At 43.8% G+C, this 19197-nt stretch overlaps 1 protein-coding gene across 1 annotated transcript; it reads left to right on the forward strand.

Moving 5' to 3' along the window:
- Window positions 1-372: 372 nt before the first annotated feature.
- On the forward strand, window positions 373-18991 carry LOC310860275 (all-trans-retinyl ester 13-cis isomerohydrolase-like). The gene is made up of 14 exons (XM_083767094.1): window positions 373-526; window positions 1653-1735; window positions 2371-2521; window positions 6073-6180; window positions 6549-6690; window positions 6859-7006; window positions 7948-8029; window positions 8803-8935; window positions 9406-9548; window positions 11186-11315; window positions 12702-12816; window positions 13048-13142; window positions 13697-13808; window positions 18359-18991. The coding sequence occupies exons 1-14, from the start codon at window positions 516-518 to the stop codon at window positions 18508-18510; spliced, it is 1605 nt and encodes a 534-aa protein (XP_083623220.1). The 5' UTR covers window positions 373-515; the 3' UTR covers window positions 18511-18991.
- Window positions 18992-19197: the final 206 nt, after the last annotated feature.

The raw sequence follows: 19197 nt of genomic DNA on the forward strand, positions 1-19197 counted from the left end.
GGAGAAAGGGGAATGCCTGGAGAAAGTGGGGGGTCAATGGACAGGAAAACATACAGTCGGATATGGGAAAGGGGGAGAAGAGGGAAGGAATGGAGTGAAGAGAGAATGAGATAGATAGATAGATAGATAGATGGGAAGAAAGAGAAGGCTGGGTGGAGAGGACGTGTTGGGAAAAGGAGAGTGAAGGAAAGGAGGTATAGAGCCCAGGGCGTAATAGATGAGGTGATAGATGAGAAACTAAAGGAGATGAGAGGAGATGGACAGACAAAGACAGAAATGGTGAAAGATAGGAATGACGGGGGAAAGGGGAGCATAGCAGTGGAGAGTTAGAGGCAACAGAAAAGGAGGAGGAGAGAGGGGGAGGTGACGAGAGAAGGGGGACTTTAGCCTCCATCTCTCTCCACAGGAAATTATTCTGTGGTTTGAGAACAACACCAACCACTCAGCTGCTCAATGTGTGTTTGTTAGTTATTTGTGCATGTGGAGGGTGTCTGCATCTTTTTTGCTAAAGCAAGATGGTCAGTCGGTGAGTAGTTCTTTTTCCCTTTTCCTTTCCCACAACATTGCCAGTAAAGAAAGCTAGAGCTACTTCAGCATTTTCTTCTTCTTCTTTCTAAAACTAAAAGGAGTACTCAGACACAGAACTGCACCATTGATGGCGCATTAGTACGGTGTATTCCTTCCTATGGATTGTTCTAGATGTTTCACAGGATTAGACCCATTTTGGATGAAGATATAAGTACTTTTTCCAGTTAAAAAAAAAAATCATTAGCACATTCTGTCTTATTCATGTTGTTGTTGTTGTTGTTTTTGTTGTTGTTTTGTAACTGCTTGAAAACAGCTCTAGTTAGCCAATGGGGAGTTTTAGTTTACATAATAGCCCCATTAGTTATGCAATCCATATTTTGGTGCATGTCATTATAGGTGAAACATTTTCAAAAAGTCTGTCAAAAGTAAAATTCAGAAATTCTCCAAAACACCTTCAAATTGGTGAGGATGTAAAAGTGGGCCAGGAGATTAAAAGTGGCCTCACTTGGCCTGAGGCCGTGGCTCAGCGGTCCAGGCACCTTAATTGGCTGTGTAATGGGAAAATTACATTTCAGTCTATGTGAGCTAACTGAGAACTGAGAAAATACTCTTCCACCTGTTACCAGCAGTCAACAACCTATTTGTGTTTAGACTAGCAGACTACAACAACAGCATACAAGGACATGTGTTAAACCATATAAGGCTATGTGTTAAAGAAGTGTTTGGTGCATTCTCAACCATGTGTATTTTTTATTCTTTGGAGCCTTCTCGAAGTGTATAAGAGAGGATGGAAACCTGTAATTGGGAGTTGTCATAACGCTCTGGTGTTGTGCTGCTCCGGGACCGGTCTTGTAATAAACTAGTGATTGTGTTCTCAACACTTTTGACCTCTTACTTGATTTGGACTTTGACTTCTTTCCATTTTTTGATTGTAAGTCTAAAATTCCTTAACAGCTGGTAATCCAGTCTGGCAGTGTGCCGCGAGTTCGACTCCCGATCCCGACGGCCTTTGCTGCATGTCTTCCCCCCCACCATCTCTCTCCCCATTTCCTGTCAGCCTACTGTCTGTCCCTTCCGAAAGCCACAAAATAAAACCATTTAAAAAGTGGCCTCTGTGTGTCCAGGCTGGAGCATCCCGCTGGAGGCTACAGAAAGATATTTGAGACGGTGGAGGAACTCAGCGAACCCCTAGCCGCTGAAGTCACTGGTAGGAACAACCGAGGCTACTGTGGTGGAAGAAGAACTCAATGTTTTACAAAGTAAAAGTATCAATACTGCAGTAGAACTATACTCCGTTACAAGTAAAAGTGCAGAATTCAAAATGGACTTAAATGACCAAAAGTAAAAGTACTCATTATGCAGAATGTGTCATTTTACAAGTTTTCCAATGTATACAAATGTATAATGTAGATTGGCTATTTTCAAATCTAAAGTTTTCAAATAATTGTAATTAAGTAAAAGTGCAATATTTGCAAAGATAGTATTGAATAAAATACTGATTTTTTTTTTAAATCCTCCAAAGTGTACTTATGTACAGTAATTGAGTAAATGTACTTTGTTACTTTACAACACCACTGCTTTTATCATACCAGAACCAACAAAATGCTCTCAAAAGTTACTATATTATAATTATGTTTACATTACTTCACTATCATGGCTGACGTGTGTGTGTGTGTGTGTGTGTGTGTGTGTGTGTGTGTGTGTGTGTGTGTGTGTGTGTGTGTGTGTGTGTGTGTGTGCGTGCGTGTGCGTGTGCGTGTGCGTGTGCGTGTGTGTGTGTGTGTGTGTGTGTGTGTGTGTGTGCATGTGTGCGTGCGTGCGTGCGTGTGTGTCATTGTGTAGGTATCATACCATCGTGGCTGGGAGGCAGTGTCCTGCGGATGGGGCCGGGTCTCTTTGAGATAGGTTCAGAACCATTAAACCACGTGTTTGATGGACAGGCTCTCATACACAAGTTTGACCTGAAGGACGGCCATGTGACCTACTACAGGAGGTGAGTGCACTGCTCACACTACCAGGGGTCATCCACATGTCCGTACAAGGACAAATGTGCCCGACCGTGGCAAAGACTTGGTCTTGTCCATCCATCCATCCATCCATCCATCCATCTTCAACCGCTTATCCGTAGTCGGGTCGCAGGGGCAACAGCTCCGCCAGAGTGCTCCAGACTTCCCTCTCCAGTGGGATGTGTGCCGAGGACCTCCCTAGGGAGGTGCCCGAGAGGCATCCTAACCAGATGCCCGAACCACCTCAGCTGACTCCTTTCCAGGCGAAGGAGCAGTGGTTCTACTCCGAGTCTCTCTCGTGTGACTGAACTTCTCACCCTATCTCTAAGGGAGATGCCAGCCACCCGTCGAAGAAAACTCATTTCGGCCGGCTGGATTCACGACCTTGGTCTTGGTCTTGTCCATGGCAACATTCTTTTGTTTTTTTTATAACATTATGTTCTTATTTTGGTCATAAGACCCAATTACTGAGTGTCAGTCTCCAGGTTTTCCTCAGAATATGTATGACATAATATGACACTATGTATGACACATTAGGAGTCCACTAGGACAGTGGTTCTCAAACCTTTTATTTTCAATGAGCCCCGTAGCTTATAGAGTTACACACCTGCTCATTTAAGGCTCATTCGTATGTCCAACATGGCAAAAATAGAATTTTGACAAAGATGTCCAGTTGTCCACCACTAGCCAGCATGGCAATAACCCATGCTCACTATAGTCACTACTGAATCGAGGTAGTTTAAACGTTTATTTATAACATAGTTGCTAAACTCCCCTTTTATGTGGGATTCTGAGTGTATTAGACCAAAACAAATTGGAACATATGGGTTAATGATTCATTATTGCAATTAAACAAAACCATGTGAAAGTCAAAAGGAAATGTCATTCTGTTCTATTTAATTGTATTTGAACCATTGACCTCTTTGACTGTAGCTGTCAATCCAGCAGCTGGCTCCACCCATGGGTTGGACTCTCCTACACTCTGTCAGCAGAATGTGTTTTAATGTGGATATTGGACGTACATGAACGTTCTATGACCATTTAGGATAACATCTCTGGGTATAAGAGGTGTCCAATAGAAATATGACACCTCAAGAGGCTTCTGCCCTGAGGGTCTGCCAGTCCAGTACAGAATGTCTGATCCTATAGTCTGTAATGCTGGTTCTCTGTTTGAATATTCTTCAATAACACGTTTTTCCATAACATAAGTTGCCCTTAGAGCGTGCACGCATCGGCCTGGGTGACTGCAGACTGCTGGGTGATTGCTAGTTTTCGCCGGCTGCCGGGCACGGTTGGCGGTTGCACTAATAACTTTGGGGCGGGCCCATGTAGAGTTTAAATGGACAGGTATCAGTCAAAAGGGAGACATCGAAGAGGAAGGACAGGTGGGGATGGATCATCAACATATGGAATGTCAGAACAGGTCAGCTCCATATATGGAGATCTAAGGTTTTGAGGTTTGAGGTCAGATGTAGAGTTGCTGGCCGGCTCCATATATGACTATATGGTAGATCTAGGTGATGATCCTGTATTTTCCATGTATGGCTAGTATCCAGGGTTTGATGAGGTAGTGTCGTGAATGGTCTTCATATATGGAGACGGCCATATATGGAGCGTGTCACAAGGCGTGAGGGACTGATGGACATATATGGTAGTGTGACGGAGCGACCGGCGGGTTTTGCAGTTTTTCATAGTAATCTGCGACCTACGTAACCGCAAAAGATGTCTGCGTAGGGCGAGAGGCATCCTGGCACCCCTCTCACCCAAACCACAGACTCTTTGCCCTTCTTCCATCCGGGAGGCGCTATAGGTCTATTGGTTCCCGCACTAGTAGGCTCAGGAACAGCTTCTTTCCTGTTGCTGTCTCCCTGCTGAACTCTGCCCCTCCTCAATGACACTGAACAATGATACCCCCTTCCGTCCCCCCTTCCTCCTTCCCATCTGAACTCTCATGCTCACACCATACTTACATACACTAGCATGTTATGGCTTATGGCTTGTGTGGGTGGGTGTGTATATATACGCATACTCCTTATTTCTATTTATACTTCATTGCCTATTTTTCTATTTATTTTCTATTTCTTATATACTACTGTACATACTGTACATTCTGTACATTCAACAACAAGTGTATTTATTCCCATTATTGCATTACTGTATTGCACTCTGGCTAGACGCCACTATTCATTTCATTGTCAAAGTATTTGTATACTACTATGTGCAGTGACAATACATTTAATCTAAAAAAAACTATAAAAAAAACAATCTGTTGCAACAATCTGCGGTTCAAGAGTTATAGGCCAAAACATGAAGCAGCCTGTTACAGCACCATAGCACCACCATGAGGCACATTTGAAGAAATGTGGGAGTCTGCATACAAAGTTTGATGATTATATAGTCCTATAATCTCCATGAGAGAAATGTTCACATGGTAATGAATAAGCACATCCATGCATACAGTAAGTACATCCATATATTTTGTTGTGCAAGTATCAAAAGAAAGAACAAGTCTGCACAACAGTATATCACCAAGACCAAACTTGATTGAAACATGATGAAATTTGCTGATTTATTTAGCAAATTCTAGGATTAGAAATGCTCTGCCCACTAAAGCAGATTATCTCTAAGGAACGTGAAACAGTTCAATGTTGCAATTGAAATAATGTTTAAATAACTTGCTATGAAAACAAATCAAAAATACAATTTGTCACGAGACATAGACAATGAACGGGGACATTGTTGCATACACTTGACTATACACTTGTTTGTTTCCAATTAATTCACCAATCAGCCGGCCTGGAAGTGGCAGGTCAAGTTATGAATTATATGTTTTATCATTGATAGTACTGGGAAATGCATTGCTGAAGTATACTACTTTTACTACTTTTTTAATTATGTTTATTTATTGAATTTATTGTAAGTTACCTCTCCCCTCTGCAGTGGCAATCCTGTTGATTGGGAAGGTCCAAGTGCTGCAATAGAGGAGGGAGCTTCTCCTCTGTTTTAAGTGTCTTTTTGGAGCCTTGACTGTTTGGCTAACTACAGTATCAAACCATTTTCAAAATCTTTTGCCACAATGTTTAGACCAAAACTCCAAACATAAAAATTCCCGTCCCTAATAGGCTACATTGCTTGCCTCGGCCGGATTCTATTTTCTATTCTGTGAATTCCCAGTGGATTTGTGTTACCGGTGGTGGTAGGATAAGTTGTTTATCTTAGATTAGAAGAAACTGCTGGAACTGGAATGTTGCTGTGGGTAGAAAACACACAGAAGTCACTCACTCACTCACTGTCAGTCAGTTGCTGTTGGCCACAAAAAAATCCTTTTCCAATTCCATCTGGAATAAAGTGTGTTATATTATATTACGGGATTGGCTGTGTTCATGGATCCAAGCTGCATTCAGAAATAATGCTTAACCACAGAATGTGGATTGCAAGATCTTCCTGCAGCATTCATTGTGTGTGTGTGTGTGTGTGTGTGTGTGTGTGTGTGTGTGTGTGTGTGTGTGTGTGTGTGTGTGCGTGTGTGTGTGTGTAGGTTTCTGCAGTCTGATTCATATGTGCGTTCCATGACAGAGAACAGACTGGTCATCACTGAGTTTGGGACAGCAGCTTACCCAGACCCATGCAAAAACATCTTCTCCAGGTACGTGTAAACCCCAAACTGTGTGCAGTAAGTAACCGCTTCGATGGGTCAAAAGGGTTTCCTGACCAATTTGACCGACTTTCTACCCCCCATACTTATTCTACAGGATTTAGGGCTAGTTAAGTGTTAGATTAACTATGGTATGTATCATTTTATACACAATATGTCAACTATAGCCTACATTGGGAACATAACCAGATTCCTTTTACTTTGACTTTAAAAATTGTATATGAACATCTTTAGTGATTAGGTAGATTAGGTAGGTACATTTTATTTTGGGCCACATAACATTGAATATAGAGTGCCTTTCATGCCTCGTGCGTGCGTGCGCGCGTGCGACTGTGTGCATCTAAATATGTGTTTTGTAGGTTCTTTACCTACTTCAAGGGGATTGAGGTGACCGACAACTGCTGTGTGAACATCTATCCGGTTGGTGAAGACTTTTATGCCGTCACAGAGACCAACTTCATCACCAAGGTGGATCCAGAAACCCTGCAGACCCTGAAGAAGGTGAGAGCACATAGAGTGGCAGATTGGTATATGCACGCCATGATGAAACCTAGCATGATTCATGCACAACATTCCATTCCTTTCCATTCCATGAGAGTCAAAATGGATTTTCATGATTTTGTGTTGTCTGATACGACATTGACGTGCAGCCCTGTGTGTCTGTGACAGGTGGACCTGTGTGATTACATCTCAGTGAACGGGGTGACCGCCCACCCCCACATAGAGGCAGACGGAACGGTCTATAATATCGGCAACTGCTTTGGGAAGAACATGTGTCTGGCCTACAACGTCGTGAAGATCCCTCCCATCCAGGAAGGTATGGGCCGACGTCAAGTGACTGCAGTTGTTCATTATTGGTGTTTACTGATGGGCTTGTGGCAGCTTTGTAGGCTACTCGTTATTTATTTATTTTTCTTTTGAGGGACGCTATAGCCCCTCCAATGCATGGCTTTTGAAGATGATGTCATATGGCAGCCAAGTCTATGGGATTTTAAATGTTTGTTTTGAGCGCTTATGTTATGACATAAATTGTTTGCCAGCCAAGTCCATGGACTTTAATATTTGTAATATATTTTGTAGTTTTAGTAAACACAGAGAGATGTGTTTGGGGTGAGCGGTGAGTCTCTTACCACCGCGGCTCAGTGACGTCATGTTGTAGTTTTAGTAAACACAGAGAGATGTGTTGGGGTGAGCGGTGAGTCTCTTACCACCGCGGCTCAGTGACGTCCTGTTGTAGTTTTAGTAAACAGAGAGAGATGTTCTGGGGTGAGCGGTGAGTCTCTTACCACCGCGGCTCAGTGACGTCATGTTGTAGTTTTAGTAAACATGTGAGAGATGTTCTGGGGTGAGCGGTGAGTCTCTTACCACCGCGGCTCAGTGACGTCCTGTTGTAGTTTTAGTAAACACAGAGAGATGTGCTGGGGTGAGAAGTGAGTCTCTTATCACCGCGGCTCAGTGACGTCATGTTGTAGTTTTCCCAACCACCGCGGTGAGTAGGTTATCATCTAATAACTGGAGTATGCATCGCCCTTAAGACGTCATGCGGCCGATATACAGTAGGCGCCCCTCAATTCACACAAGTGTGATTTTTATCAATAATCTAATTGTGCAAATCGGTTATATGTGTGGGTAAGCAATGTTGCCTTGTGAAGTGGAGAAATAAATTACAACATACATTTTATTAGACATGGATGTTATGTTTTTTATTCTTTGTGAATTGAAGATGATGTTGAGTCCCTTGTTTACCTTGTGATCCAGACAGGTCAGATCCCATAGAGAAAGCACAGGTTGTGCTACAACTACCCAGCAACGAGAGATTCAAACCCTCTTATATACACAGGTAGGTAGGTTGCACATTCTAAAAACATCCTGCATTCACAATTCCGTTTTGAATTCTAAAGCGTCCTCACCAGACCAGTTGGTGATCATTGCAAACTCTCTGGGTATGACTTCATTCATTACTACCCTGTTGGTCACCTTTGAGCTGAGCAGGATTTCCTAACCCTAACAAAGGATTCTCAGGAAATAAGAGAGATTTTTTTTTGATTATTTCCAATCTCATTATTCAACAATAGTTTAATGTTTTATTGTGTTACTTTTCAACACAACTTGTTTTGTGATAGAATATACACTGCATCGACACATCTTTGACACATATTTAATATAAACTCCCCCCTGTCAGGTGTAAAGGAGCGACTTGGACACAGTCCGTTTCTCTCCCCTTGTCCCCCATATATGGGGACTAGGTTGGTGGAGGGTGTGTAGAGCCCAGGATCACATTAGATAATTGACACAGGGGTGAAAAATGGGTTACAAAATTGTGGGATAAAAAAAATAATAATAATAATAGCCCACATGTTTGTTATCTCTGACAAAAGTTGTATATGTTGATAATGAGAGCTGATCATGTTGATGATGATGAGAACCGTGTTATATTATTATATTATATTATATATATTATATTATATTATATTATGGCACCAATACTACATGGTGCTGTAGTGCATCAGGATTATAGAATCTGACAAATACTGCAAAGATACTTTAAATTACAGGTGTTTTTCCTGACTCCATAAATGGATGATATTAATAGATTGTCTGTCTCTACTGTAGTTTTGGTATGACAGAGAACCACTTTGTGTTCGTGGAGCAGCCAATAAAGATCAACCTGTTGAAGTTCCTGACCGCCTGGACCATCAGGGGAACCAGCTATATGGACTGCTTTGAGTCCAACGAGACCTTAGGGGTAGGAGAGGAGTAGAGGAGTAGAGGAGTGAGTGGTTGTGTGTGTGTGTGCGTGCGTGCACACACACACACACACACACACACACACACACACACACACACACACACACACACACACACACACACACACACACACACACACACACACGTGCATGTTCGTATATGCATGATTGTGTGCCTTTGTTAATTGCGTTTTCCTGTGTTCCTGACATTTATACACACACACACACACACACACACACACACACACACACACACACACACACACACACACACACACACACACACACACACAAAGAGAGCCGAGAGGCTTGAAACGTCACGTCCATAGTACTGTAAAGGAACCATTACGTTTTGGAGCATCATCCAGTGTGCGGGCCTTATCGTTTTTCTCCATCATTCTAATCTGCCTGCTTGGCACCTGCTTCCAGTGAGTGGATGTGCGTGCTTCATTGTGCCATTCCATTGCAGACATGGATCCACCTGGCCAGCAGAACTCCAGCAGAATATCTGAGCAGCCACAGGTTCAGAACCTCAGCCTTCAACATATTCCACCACATCAACACCTATGAAGACCAGGGATTCATTGTAGTTGACCTCTGCACATGGAAAGGGTGCGTATACGGCGTGCATGCACGTGATGTATGTTTAACCCATTTTGGGTGAGAACCCCAGTTGGTGTTTTAAGCATTCTTTTTGCACTTTAGCTATTGAGAAATGGCAGATCTACAAGCTCATAGAGCCCTACGAGCTTGTAGGTCTGCTATTTTTGAAAAATAGTGAAAATGTGGGGCAAATCTTTCAATATATATTCTTTCAGAGTGAACGTTTTCAACACAAATCTTTGCTTCTGGGGGTTGGTCCCTGAAACAACATATTTTTAGATGGGGGTCCGTGGCCAATTACATATCATTTTTGGGTACAGAAACATGAGGTATTTCAGAAAACTGTAAAAGCTGCGTCGAAATGATTTCTGCTTTGCTTTTTTTTCTAGCTTCTTTAGGTCTGAACGGGGCTTTAATATCGACGTCAGGCCAAAATGGGTTAAAGTAAATTGTGAGCGAGAGAACCTTGTCTATCTACACTAATGTTTATTGTGTATAGTAACTACACATTGGGGGGCGCCAGTGGCTCAGGGGTAGAGTGCTTGGTAGACCAGTGGCTCAGGGGTAGAGTGCTCGGTAGACCAGTGGCTCAGGGGTAGAGTGCTCGGTAGACCAGTGGCTCAGGGGTAGAGTGCTCGGTAGACCAGTGGCTCAGGGGGTAGAGTGCTTGGTAGACCAGTGGCTCAGGGGTAGAGTGCTCGGTAGACCAGTGGCTCAGGGGTAGAGTGCTCGGTAGACCAGTGGCTCAGGGGTAGAGTGCTCGGTAGACCAGTGGCTCAGGGGTAGAGTGCTCGGTAGACCAGTGGCTCAGGGGGTAGAGTGCTTGGTAGACCAGTGGCTCAGGGGTAGAGTGCTCGGTAGACCAGTGGCTCAGGGGGTAGAGTGCTCGGTAGACCAGTGGCTCAGGGGGTAGAGTGCTTGGTAGACCAGTGGCTCAGGGGTAGAGTGCTCGGTAGACCAGTGGCTCAGGGGGTAGAGTGCTTGGTAGACCAGTGGCTCAGGGGTAGAGTGCTTGGTAGACCAGTGGCTCAGGGGGTAGAGTGCTCGGTAGACCAGTGGCTCAGGGGGTAGAGTGCTTGGTAAACCAGTGGCTCAGGGGGTAGAGTGCTCGGTAAACCAGTGGCTCAGGGGTAGAGTGCTCGGTAGACCAGTGGCTCAGGGGGTAGAGTGCTCGGTAAACCAGTGGCTCAGGGGTAGAGTGCTCGGTAGACCAGTGGCTCAGGGGGTAGAGTGCTCGGTAGACCAGTGGCTCAGGGGTAGAGTGCTCGGTAGACCAGTGGCTCAGGGGGTAGAGTGCTCGGTAGATCGGCCGGATGGCAACCGCGAGGTTCCCAGTTCGATCCCAGGCTCCCCCAGAGTTGGTGTCAAAGTGTCCTTGAGCAAGACTCACTACTACATAATTGCTCCCGATGTGCAGGCTGGTGCGTTGCATGGTTTCCTCCGCCATTGGTGTATGAATGGGTGAATGTAATGCACATGTCTATGTAAAGCGCTTTGGATAAAAGCGCTACATAAATTCACCATTTATTTACCATTTTAATACTGATCACTCCGAGTGTATGCCTGCAGTTTTCTGACGAAACATGTGCGAATGACTTCCAGTGACTAACCTATTTCCCTCTCTTTGTCTGTCTGTCTGTCTCTAGGTATGAGTTTGTTTATAAGTACTTGTACTTAGCTAACCTGAAGCAGGAATGGGAAGAAGTGAAGAAAGCTGCAATGACCGCTCCACAACCTGAGGTCAGACGATATGTTCTGCCTCTGGATATACACAGGGTAAGCACACACACACACACACGCACGCACACACACGCACACACACACACGCACATGCACACGCGCACACGCACACATGCACACGCACAGCCACACACACATGTGCACACACACACACACACACACACACACACACACACACACACACACACACACACACACACACACACACACACACACACTTCTTGTATTGTTCTTTGGGAGGCCAAAAGCCTTTGCATTTTAGTAGGTGCCATATAAGTGATAATACTAGTGAAAACAAAGAGCTTTTGTTAAAAGTTTAAAGCTTTATATTCTGAGAGTAATCATTGCTGTCAAGTGTTTGTTCAGTAACAGGGACCTCCCCCTCCCTTCAGCCAAACAAACATTAAAAGTCCTTAGACGTGGTTGCCACATGACGTCATGTTTAGTACTCTATCAAACATTTTAAAAAGTCCATAGACTTGGCTGCCATATGACGTAATTTCCGAAAGCCAGACGTCAGAGGGGTTAGCGCCCCTAAAAAATACATTTTAGGTGGGTTGTCAGTTTCATCCAATCAGGAGCTCAAACAAAAATCCATTGATTCAAGGATTCATGGGGTGTGTAATGTAATTGATAGAAAATAAGTAATTGTTTGGGTGGACTATTTCTTTAATCAGTTCCTATTTCAACTGTTAATCCTGTGTCGTGATTGGATGAAATTGATATCCCGACCTGAAAATGTATTTTCCGTTTATTAAAGAGCTGGAAAGACAGGGAGATCCCTCTGAACAAACATGGTGGAAGAATATAGAGCTATTTTAATTTTTAAACCACCTTTAAGCCTAAACCTAAACCTAACCCTAAACGTAACCTCAAAAGTTCTACATTGTGTCGACCCTTTCTATATTCTATATAAAGGGTCGACATATGCCCTTACTGGGCTGCATTCACAAATTCAAGACACCTGTCTTGCGTCTGTCTTGTGTCTGTGTTTAATGAACCCTCCAATGCATTTCCAATGGAAGCCCATATGGTTTGACCAAACATTTTGTTTGATGGGGGGAGGGGAAGCAGAACACATCCATCAAAGTTGTGTTCAGACACAAGTCAGGTGTCAGACACAAGTCAGGTGTCTTGAATGCAGCCCAATAAGGGCATATGTCGACCCCGCCCGCTCACCTCCGGCCCCCTCCTGGTGCTGCGGCCATCTTGGAAACTAAACACAATATAAACAATGGGAGAAGGGTGGGGCCGAGAAAGGCCCTTATTGGCAAAACAACTTAATTGGGGAGAAAAATGTGTAATATGCAACAAAGAGGAAAAATTATAAAGTGACTGGCTGTTTTCAAATGTACTGTATATCGTGTGTGTGTGTGTGTGTGTGTGTGTGTGTGTGTGTGTGTGTGTGTGTGTGTGTGTTAGGAAGAGCAGGGCAAAAATCTGATTTCCCTGCCCTACACCACGGCAACAGCTGTTCTCTGCAGTGATGGAACAATCTGGCTGGAACCGGAAGTTCTATTCTCTGGACCTCGACAGGGTGAGACACACGCACGCACACACACACACACACACACACACACACACACACACACACACACACACACACACACACACACACACACACACACACACACACACACACACACACACACACACACAGTGCATCTTATTACGAGATATTACCGTAGGTTTATTATAAGTAAATGTGAGTATATCTTCAATTCTCCATTTCCGTCTCATGGTGTGTGTCTCTGTCTGTCTCTGTCAGCCTTTGAATTTCCCCAGATCAACTATTCAAAGTGCAATGGCAAGAACTATCAGTTTGCCTACGGCCTGGGACTCAACCACTTCATACCAGACAGGGTAAGAACTATCAGTGTAAGAACAGGGTCAGAACTATCAGTGTAAGAACAGGGTAAGAACTATCAGTGTAAGAACAGGGTAAGAACTATCAGTGTAAGAACAGGGTGAGAACTATCAGTGTAAGAACAGGGTAAGAACTATCAGTGTAAGAACAGGGTGAGAACTATCAGTGTAAGAACAGGGTCAGAACTATCAGTGTAAGAACAGGGTAAGAACTATCAGTGTAAGAACAGGGTGAGAACTATCAGTGTAAGAACAGGGTGAGAACTATCAGTGTAAGAACAGGGTGAGAACTATCAGTGTAAGAACAGGGTGAGAACTATCAGTGTAAGAACAGGGCGAGAACTGAGAGAACTATCAGTGTGCCTATGGCCTGGGACTCTACCACTTCATACCAGACAGGGTATAAGCATAATTCATTGTTGTAGCTTGGCAATTTACACACTGATAGTACACATATAGGAGATTGATATTTGTAATGGATCGTAAAAAATAAAATAAAAAAATACAAAATACAAAACAACAATTGCTGACATGGTTGCCTGTCATTGTAGATTGTTAAGCTGAACGTGCAGACCAAAGAGACATGGGTGTGGCAGGAGGAGGACTCCTACCCGTCAGAACCATTATTCATACCAACACCGGACGCTACAGAGGAGGACGATGGTAAGAGACAGTCACATAGTACAGCTACAGAGGACCATGGTAAGAGACACAGTCACATATAGGGGTGGGTCCCGAAACTCGGGACCAAGTATGTACCGAACCGAACGTGCCTGGGTACCGGGTACCCATTACAATAATTCAATTTCGGTTCTCTCTATCGGTTCTCACAGACACGCGGTCACACGCTATTTATTTATTTTCTACCCTTTTAATAGAAGCGCAGAGAACAGAGCTGATCTACAAGCCTACACCGCGTTGCATCAGCGACGCGTTGTGGGCTTGTGGCTTGCAGAGGCGGGGCTATTTCTCTGCATGGAGTTGTCGAGGAGTGTAGAGACAGAGAGACGCGCGGTGCAGAGAAGCATTGAAGCAACATCATTATTAAAGTTTCTTAAACGTAATTTTCAAGTGAAGTTTATGGGAGGCAACTTTTAAGAGAGGGGACAGGAGTCTTGTGCTCTGCTGCCTGAGTTGCCTCACTGCATGATCATGCATGTGCGCTGCACAGCATTGAATCAACATCAACCCACCTCGGATGCGTGTGTGTCTGTGTGTGTGATCACGGCGTAGGGTCCAGACTCCAGAGGCTCAATTAGTTTAGACTCTAAATTAATTAAACTAAACTATAATTAACTTTAGAGCTTGCAGTCGAACTGTCGAAGAGAGGTGGCGAAAAAACAAGAAAAAAAAACAAATGATAGCCTACTCTGGCAGCATGCACATTTCTGCAAGCCGCCTTTGTTTTCAATGATCCCACCATTCGCACGTCGGCAAAGCCGTTCTCACCTATCGGCTGGAAATGCCCCCCCCCATTAGCGATGCTAATTTGTGTGTGTGTGTGTGTGTGTTGCTCTCAGATCTCAGACATGCTTTTATTTGTCATTGTCAGTAGTTAGTAGTAAGAGAAGTAGCCTACAACACTATTGCCCTGGGTAAATACAGAATAGATATATTATATTTAAAATAATCACTATATTATCCACAAATGGCTCAATAAAGGAGAGGATGTTACACTATTCATTGTACATTATATATATACTCAAATTGACATTGAGCTTTTTTGTTAAATAAACATTTGACCTCTTATTTAAGTTATTTTATACCATTTTGGAACCGAAATAGGGAACCGTTAAGAACCGGAATCGATAAGCAGAACCGGAATCGGTACCGGTCTCGAAAAAATCCTAACGATCCCTAGTCACATAGTACAGCTACAGAGAACCATGGTAAGAGACACAGTCACACAGTACAGCTACAGAGGAGGATGGTAAGACAGTCACATAGTACAGCTACAGAGGACCATGGTAAGAGACAGTCACATAGTACAGCTACAGAGGACCATGGTAAGAGACACAGTCACATAGTACAGCTACAGAGGACCATGGTAAGAGAAACAGTCACATAGTACAGCTACAGAGGACCATGGTAAGAGACACAGTCACATAGTACAGCTACAGAGGACCATGGTAAGAGACACAGTCACATAGTACAGCTACAGAGGACCATGGTAAGAGACACAGTCACATAGTACAGCTACAGAGGACGATGGAAGAGACTCAGTCACATAGACATAGTACAGCTACAGAGGACCATGGTAAGAGACACAGTCACATAGTACAGCTACAGAGGACCATGGTAAGAGACACAGTCACATAGTACAGCTACAGAGGACGATGGAAGAGACTCAGTCACATAGACATAGTACAGCTACAGAGGACCATGGTGAGAGACACAGTCACATAGTACAGCTACAGAGGACCATGGTAAGAGACACAGTCACATAGTACAGCTACAGAGGACGATGGTAAGAGACACAGTCACATAGTACAGCTACAGAGGACCATGGTAAGAGACACAGTCACATAGTACAGCTACAGAGGAGGACCATGGTAAGAGACACAGTCACATAGTACAGCTACAGAGGACCATGGTAAGACAGTCACATAGTACAGCTACAGAGGACCATGGTTAGAGACACAGTCACATAGTACAGCTACAGAGGACCATGGTAAGAGACACAGTCACATAGTACAGCTACAGAGGACCATGGTAAGAGACTCAGTCACATAGTACAGCTACAGAGGAGGACCATGGTAAGAGACACAGTCACATAGTACAGCTACAGAGGACCATGGCAAGAGACAGTCACATAGTACAGCTACAGAGGACCATGGTAAGAGACACAGTCACATAGTACAGCTACAGAGGAGGACCATGGTAAGAGACACAGTCACATAGTACAGCTACAGAGGAGGACCATGGTAAGAGACACAGTCACATAGTACAGCTACAGAGGACCATGGCAAGAGACAGTCACATAGTACAGCTACAGAGGACCATGGTAAGAGACTCAGTCACATAGTACAGCTACAGAGGACCATGGTTAGAGACACAGTCACATAGTACAGCTACAGAGGACCATGGTAAGAGACTCAGTCACATAGTACAGCTACAGAGGACCATGGTTAGAGACACAGTCACATAGTACAGCTACAGAGGACCATGGTAAGAGACACAGTCACATAGTACAGCTACAGAGGACCATGGTAAGAGACTCAGTCACATAGTACAGCTACAGAGGAGGACCATGGTAAGAGACACAGTCACATAGTACAGTTACAGAGGACCATGGTAAGAGACACAGTCACATAGTACAGCTACAGAGGACCATGGTGAGAGACACAGTCACATAGTACAGCTACAGAGGAGGATGGTAAGACAGTCACATAGTACAGCTACAGAGGACCATGGCAAGAGACAGTCACATAGTACAGCTACAGAGGACCATGGTAAGAGACTCAGTCACATAGTACAGCTACAGAGGACCATGGTTAGAGACACAGTCACATAGTACAGCTACAGAGGACCATGGTAAGAGACTCAGTCACATAGTACAGCTACAGAGGACCATGGTAAGAGACTCAGTCACATAGTACAGCTACAGAGGAGGACCATGGTAAGAGACACAGTCACATAGTACAGTTACAGAGGACCATGGTAAGAGACACAGTCACATAGTACAGCTACAGAGGACCATGGTAAGAGACAGTCACATAGTACAGCTACAGAGGACCATGGTAAGAGACACAGTCACATAGTACAGCTACAGAGGAGGATGGTAAGACAGTCACATAGTACAGCTACAGAGGACGATGGTAAGAGACAGTCACATAGTACAGTTACAGAGGACCATGGTAAGAGACACAGTCACATAGTACAGCTACAGAGGAGGATGGTAAGACAGTCACATAGTACAGCTACAGAGGACCATGGTAAGAGACACAGTCACATAGTACAGCTACAGAGGACCATGGTAAGAGACACAGTCACATAGTACAGTTACAGAGGACCATGGTAAGAGACAGTCACATAGTACAGCTACAGAGGAGGACCATGGTAAGAGACACAGTCACATAGTACAGCTACAGAGGACGATGGTAAGAGACACAGTCACATAGTACAGCTACAGAGGACCATGGTAAGAGACAGTCACATAGTACAGCTACAGAGGACGATGGTAAGAGACACAGTCACATAGTACAGCTACAGAGGACCATGGTAAGAGACACAGTCACATAGTACAGCTACAGAGGAGGACCATGGTAAGAGACACAGTCACATAGTACAGCTACAGAGGACCATGGTAAGAGACACAGTCACATAGTACAGCTACAGAGGACCATGGTAAGAGACACAGTCACACATGAACCATAACGGAAGTTACGGAACCTATTATTCCACTCAGAGTCAATCAGAATCAACCCATTAGAGGCCAATTCTACAAATGCATTTTAAATCAATAATTATCAAACCTTTTAGTGCCATTTCTGTGCCAAGCACCCTCAAATTGCACCCGGCCAATGTATTTGGCCGCGGGAGCCGGCCCAAGTAGCAGATGTAGATCTGCTGTTTTCGCCAACGCTACTCCAGGTTGGCAGAGGGAGAGAGTAGCGCCAAGGATTATAGTTTAGGCAATTGGCACCGGGTGAAAAATGGTTACAAAAATAGTGGGATACTTTTTTAACTTCCGAGCGAGCACGGTCAGGACCTGGACGAATCAGTGATTGTGGCCAGATCAAGACAAACCAAGACTAGTCACATCTGGCCCAGAATGTCACCTGATTTCAACCAACATACATTCTGCCCACTAAGACGGATGTCCCTGGAATCAATCACAGAGAGTCCGATCGAGGCCTTAAAAGTCATATAACTAGTCAGATCTGGCCCAGAATAAGCTATATTATTTAAACTGGTGAAGACGTCCTGAAAATGACGTAAAGATCATCCCCATATGGGCTGTGATCTGGCCTAGTCCTGAACGTCACCGGAGTCAGCGGAGGACGTCATCATGACGTCATGCGGCTTGCTGGGTTAAAGAAAAGAAGAATACCCAACCCAACACTAAAATCGAAAATGTTCACAGATGCTTTCCCAGTTTTAATGGGTAAACACTGGAGATTGTATTGTGTATAGAGACAAACATAGCTAGTCTAACAGGCTCGTATTACACAGGCACACTCTACTCTGACTCTTGTGTTTCTGTGCTCCAGGTGTGCTGCTGACCGTCTTAGTAAGGCCGGGGGCAGAGAGACCAGGCTGTCTGTTGGTGCTGGACGCCAAGCAGATGAAAGAGCTAGCCAGAGCAGAGGTCAACACTCTGATACCGCTCACTCTCCACGGGATGTACAAACCATCATCCTAAACCATGGGATGTGTACAAACCATGATTCTAACCCTGAACCACATCCTTCAGTCTAACGTCCTTAGACACAGGCCGGGACGGTGTTTATTATTATATTATTGGCTGTGTCAAAGCACAATGACACTGTAATATTGTGTACACGTGCCATATGGATTGGTAAAGAACCATTTATGTTTATGTAATGTATGTATAATATATGTCTTTTCCTTCTAAACTGGTTATAGGTTTATTATGAAATATAGTTTTTTTTTATCTACATTGAGGAAGACATGTTTCTGAGAACTGTCAAAACAATTGTTATCTTGATATTAAAACTGTTAATATTAAAACCCCCTTCTACCTATAAGTCAATATTATCTCTAATAAAAACAGACACATTAGCTAGTTTGTGATAGACTGCTTACATAGTGTCCATGAAATGTATTTACAAACTTGTTCTTTGTATTTTAAATTTTTATACAAATAAAAAACAATGACATAAGGATTGTGTAAGTACATTTGTCAAAAAGGCATGGACATAACGTCTCCAGATATAAAATTTGAAAAACACCATGTTTAGTTCAAGTAAGGATTTTCTCTGTAGTACATCAAAGTGAAATCAATTGTGATAAATATTAGTGCTACGCTCCATAGCGTCAATGAACGGGAATGCATTATTTTCTGTGATTTACCAATTCAAGTTTGCAC

The sequence above is a fragment of the Protomyctophum parallelum genome, assembly GCF_964188405.1.
Source record: "Protomyctophum parallelum genome assembly, chromosome: 6".
Lineage (NCBI taxonomy): Eukaryota > Metazoa > Chordata > Actinopteri > Myctophiformes > Myctophidae > Protomyctophum > Protomyctophum parallelum.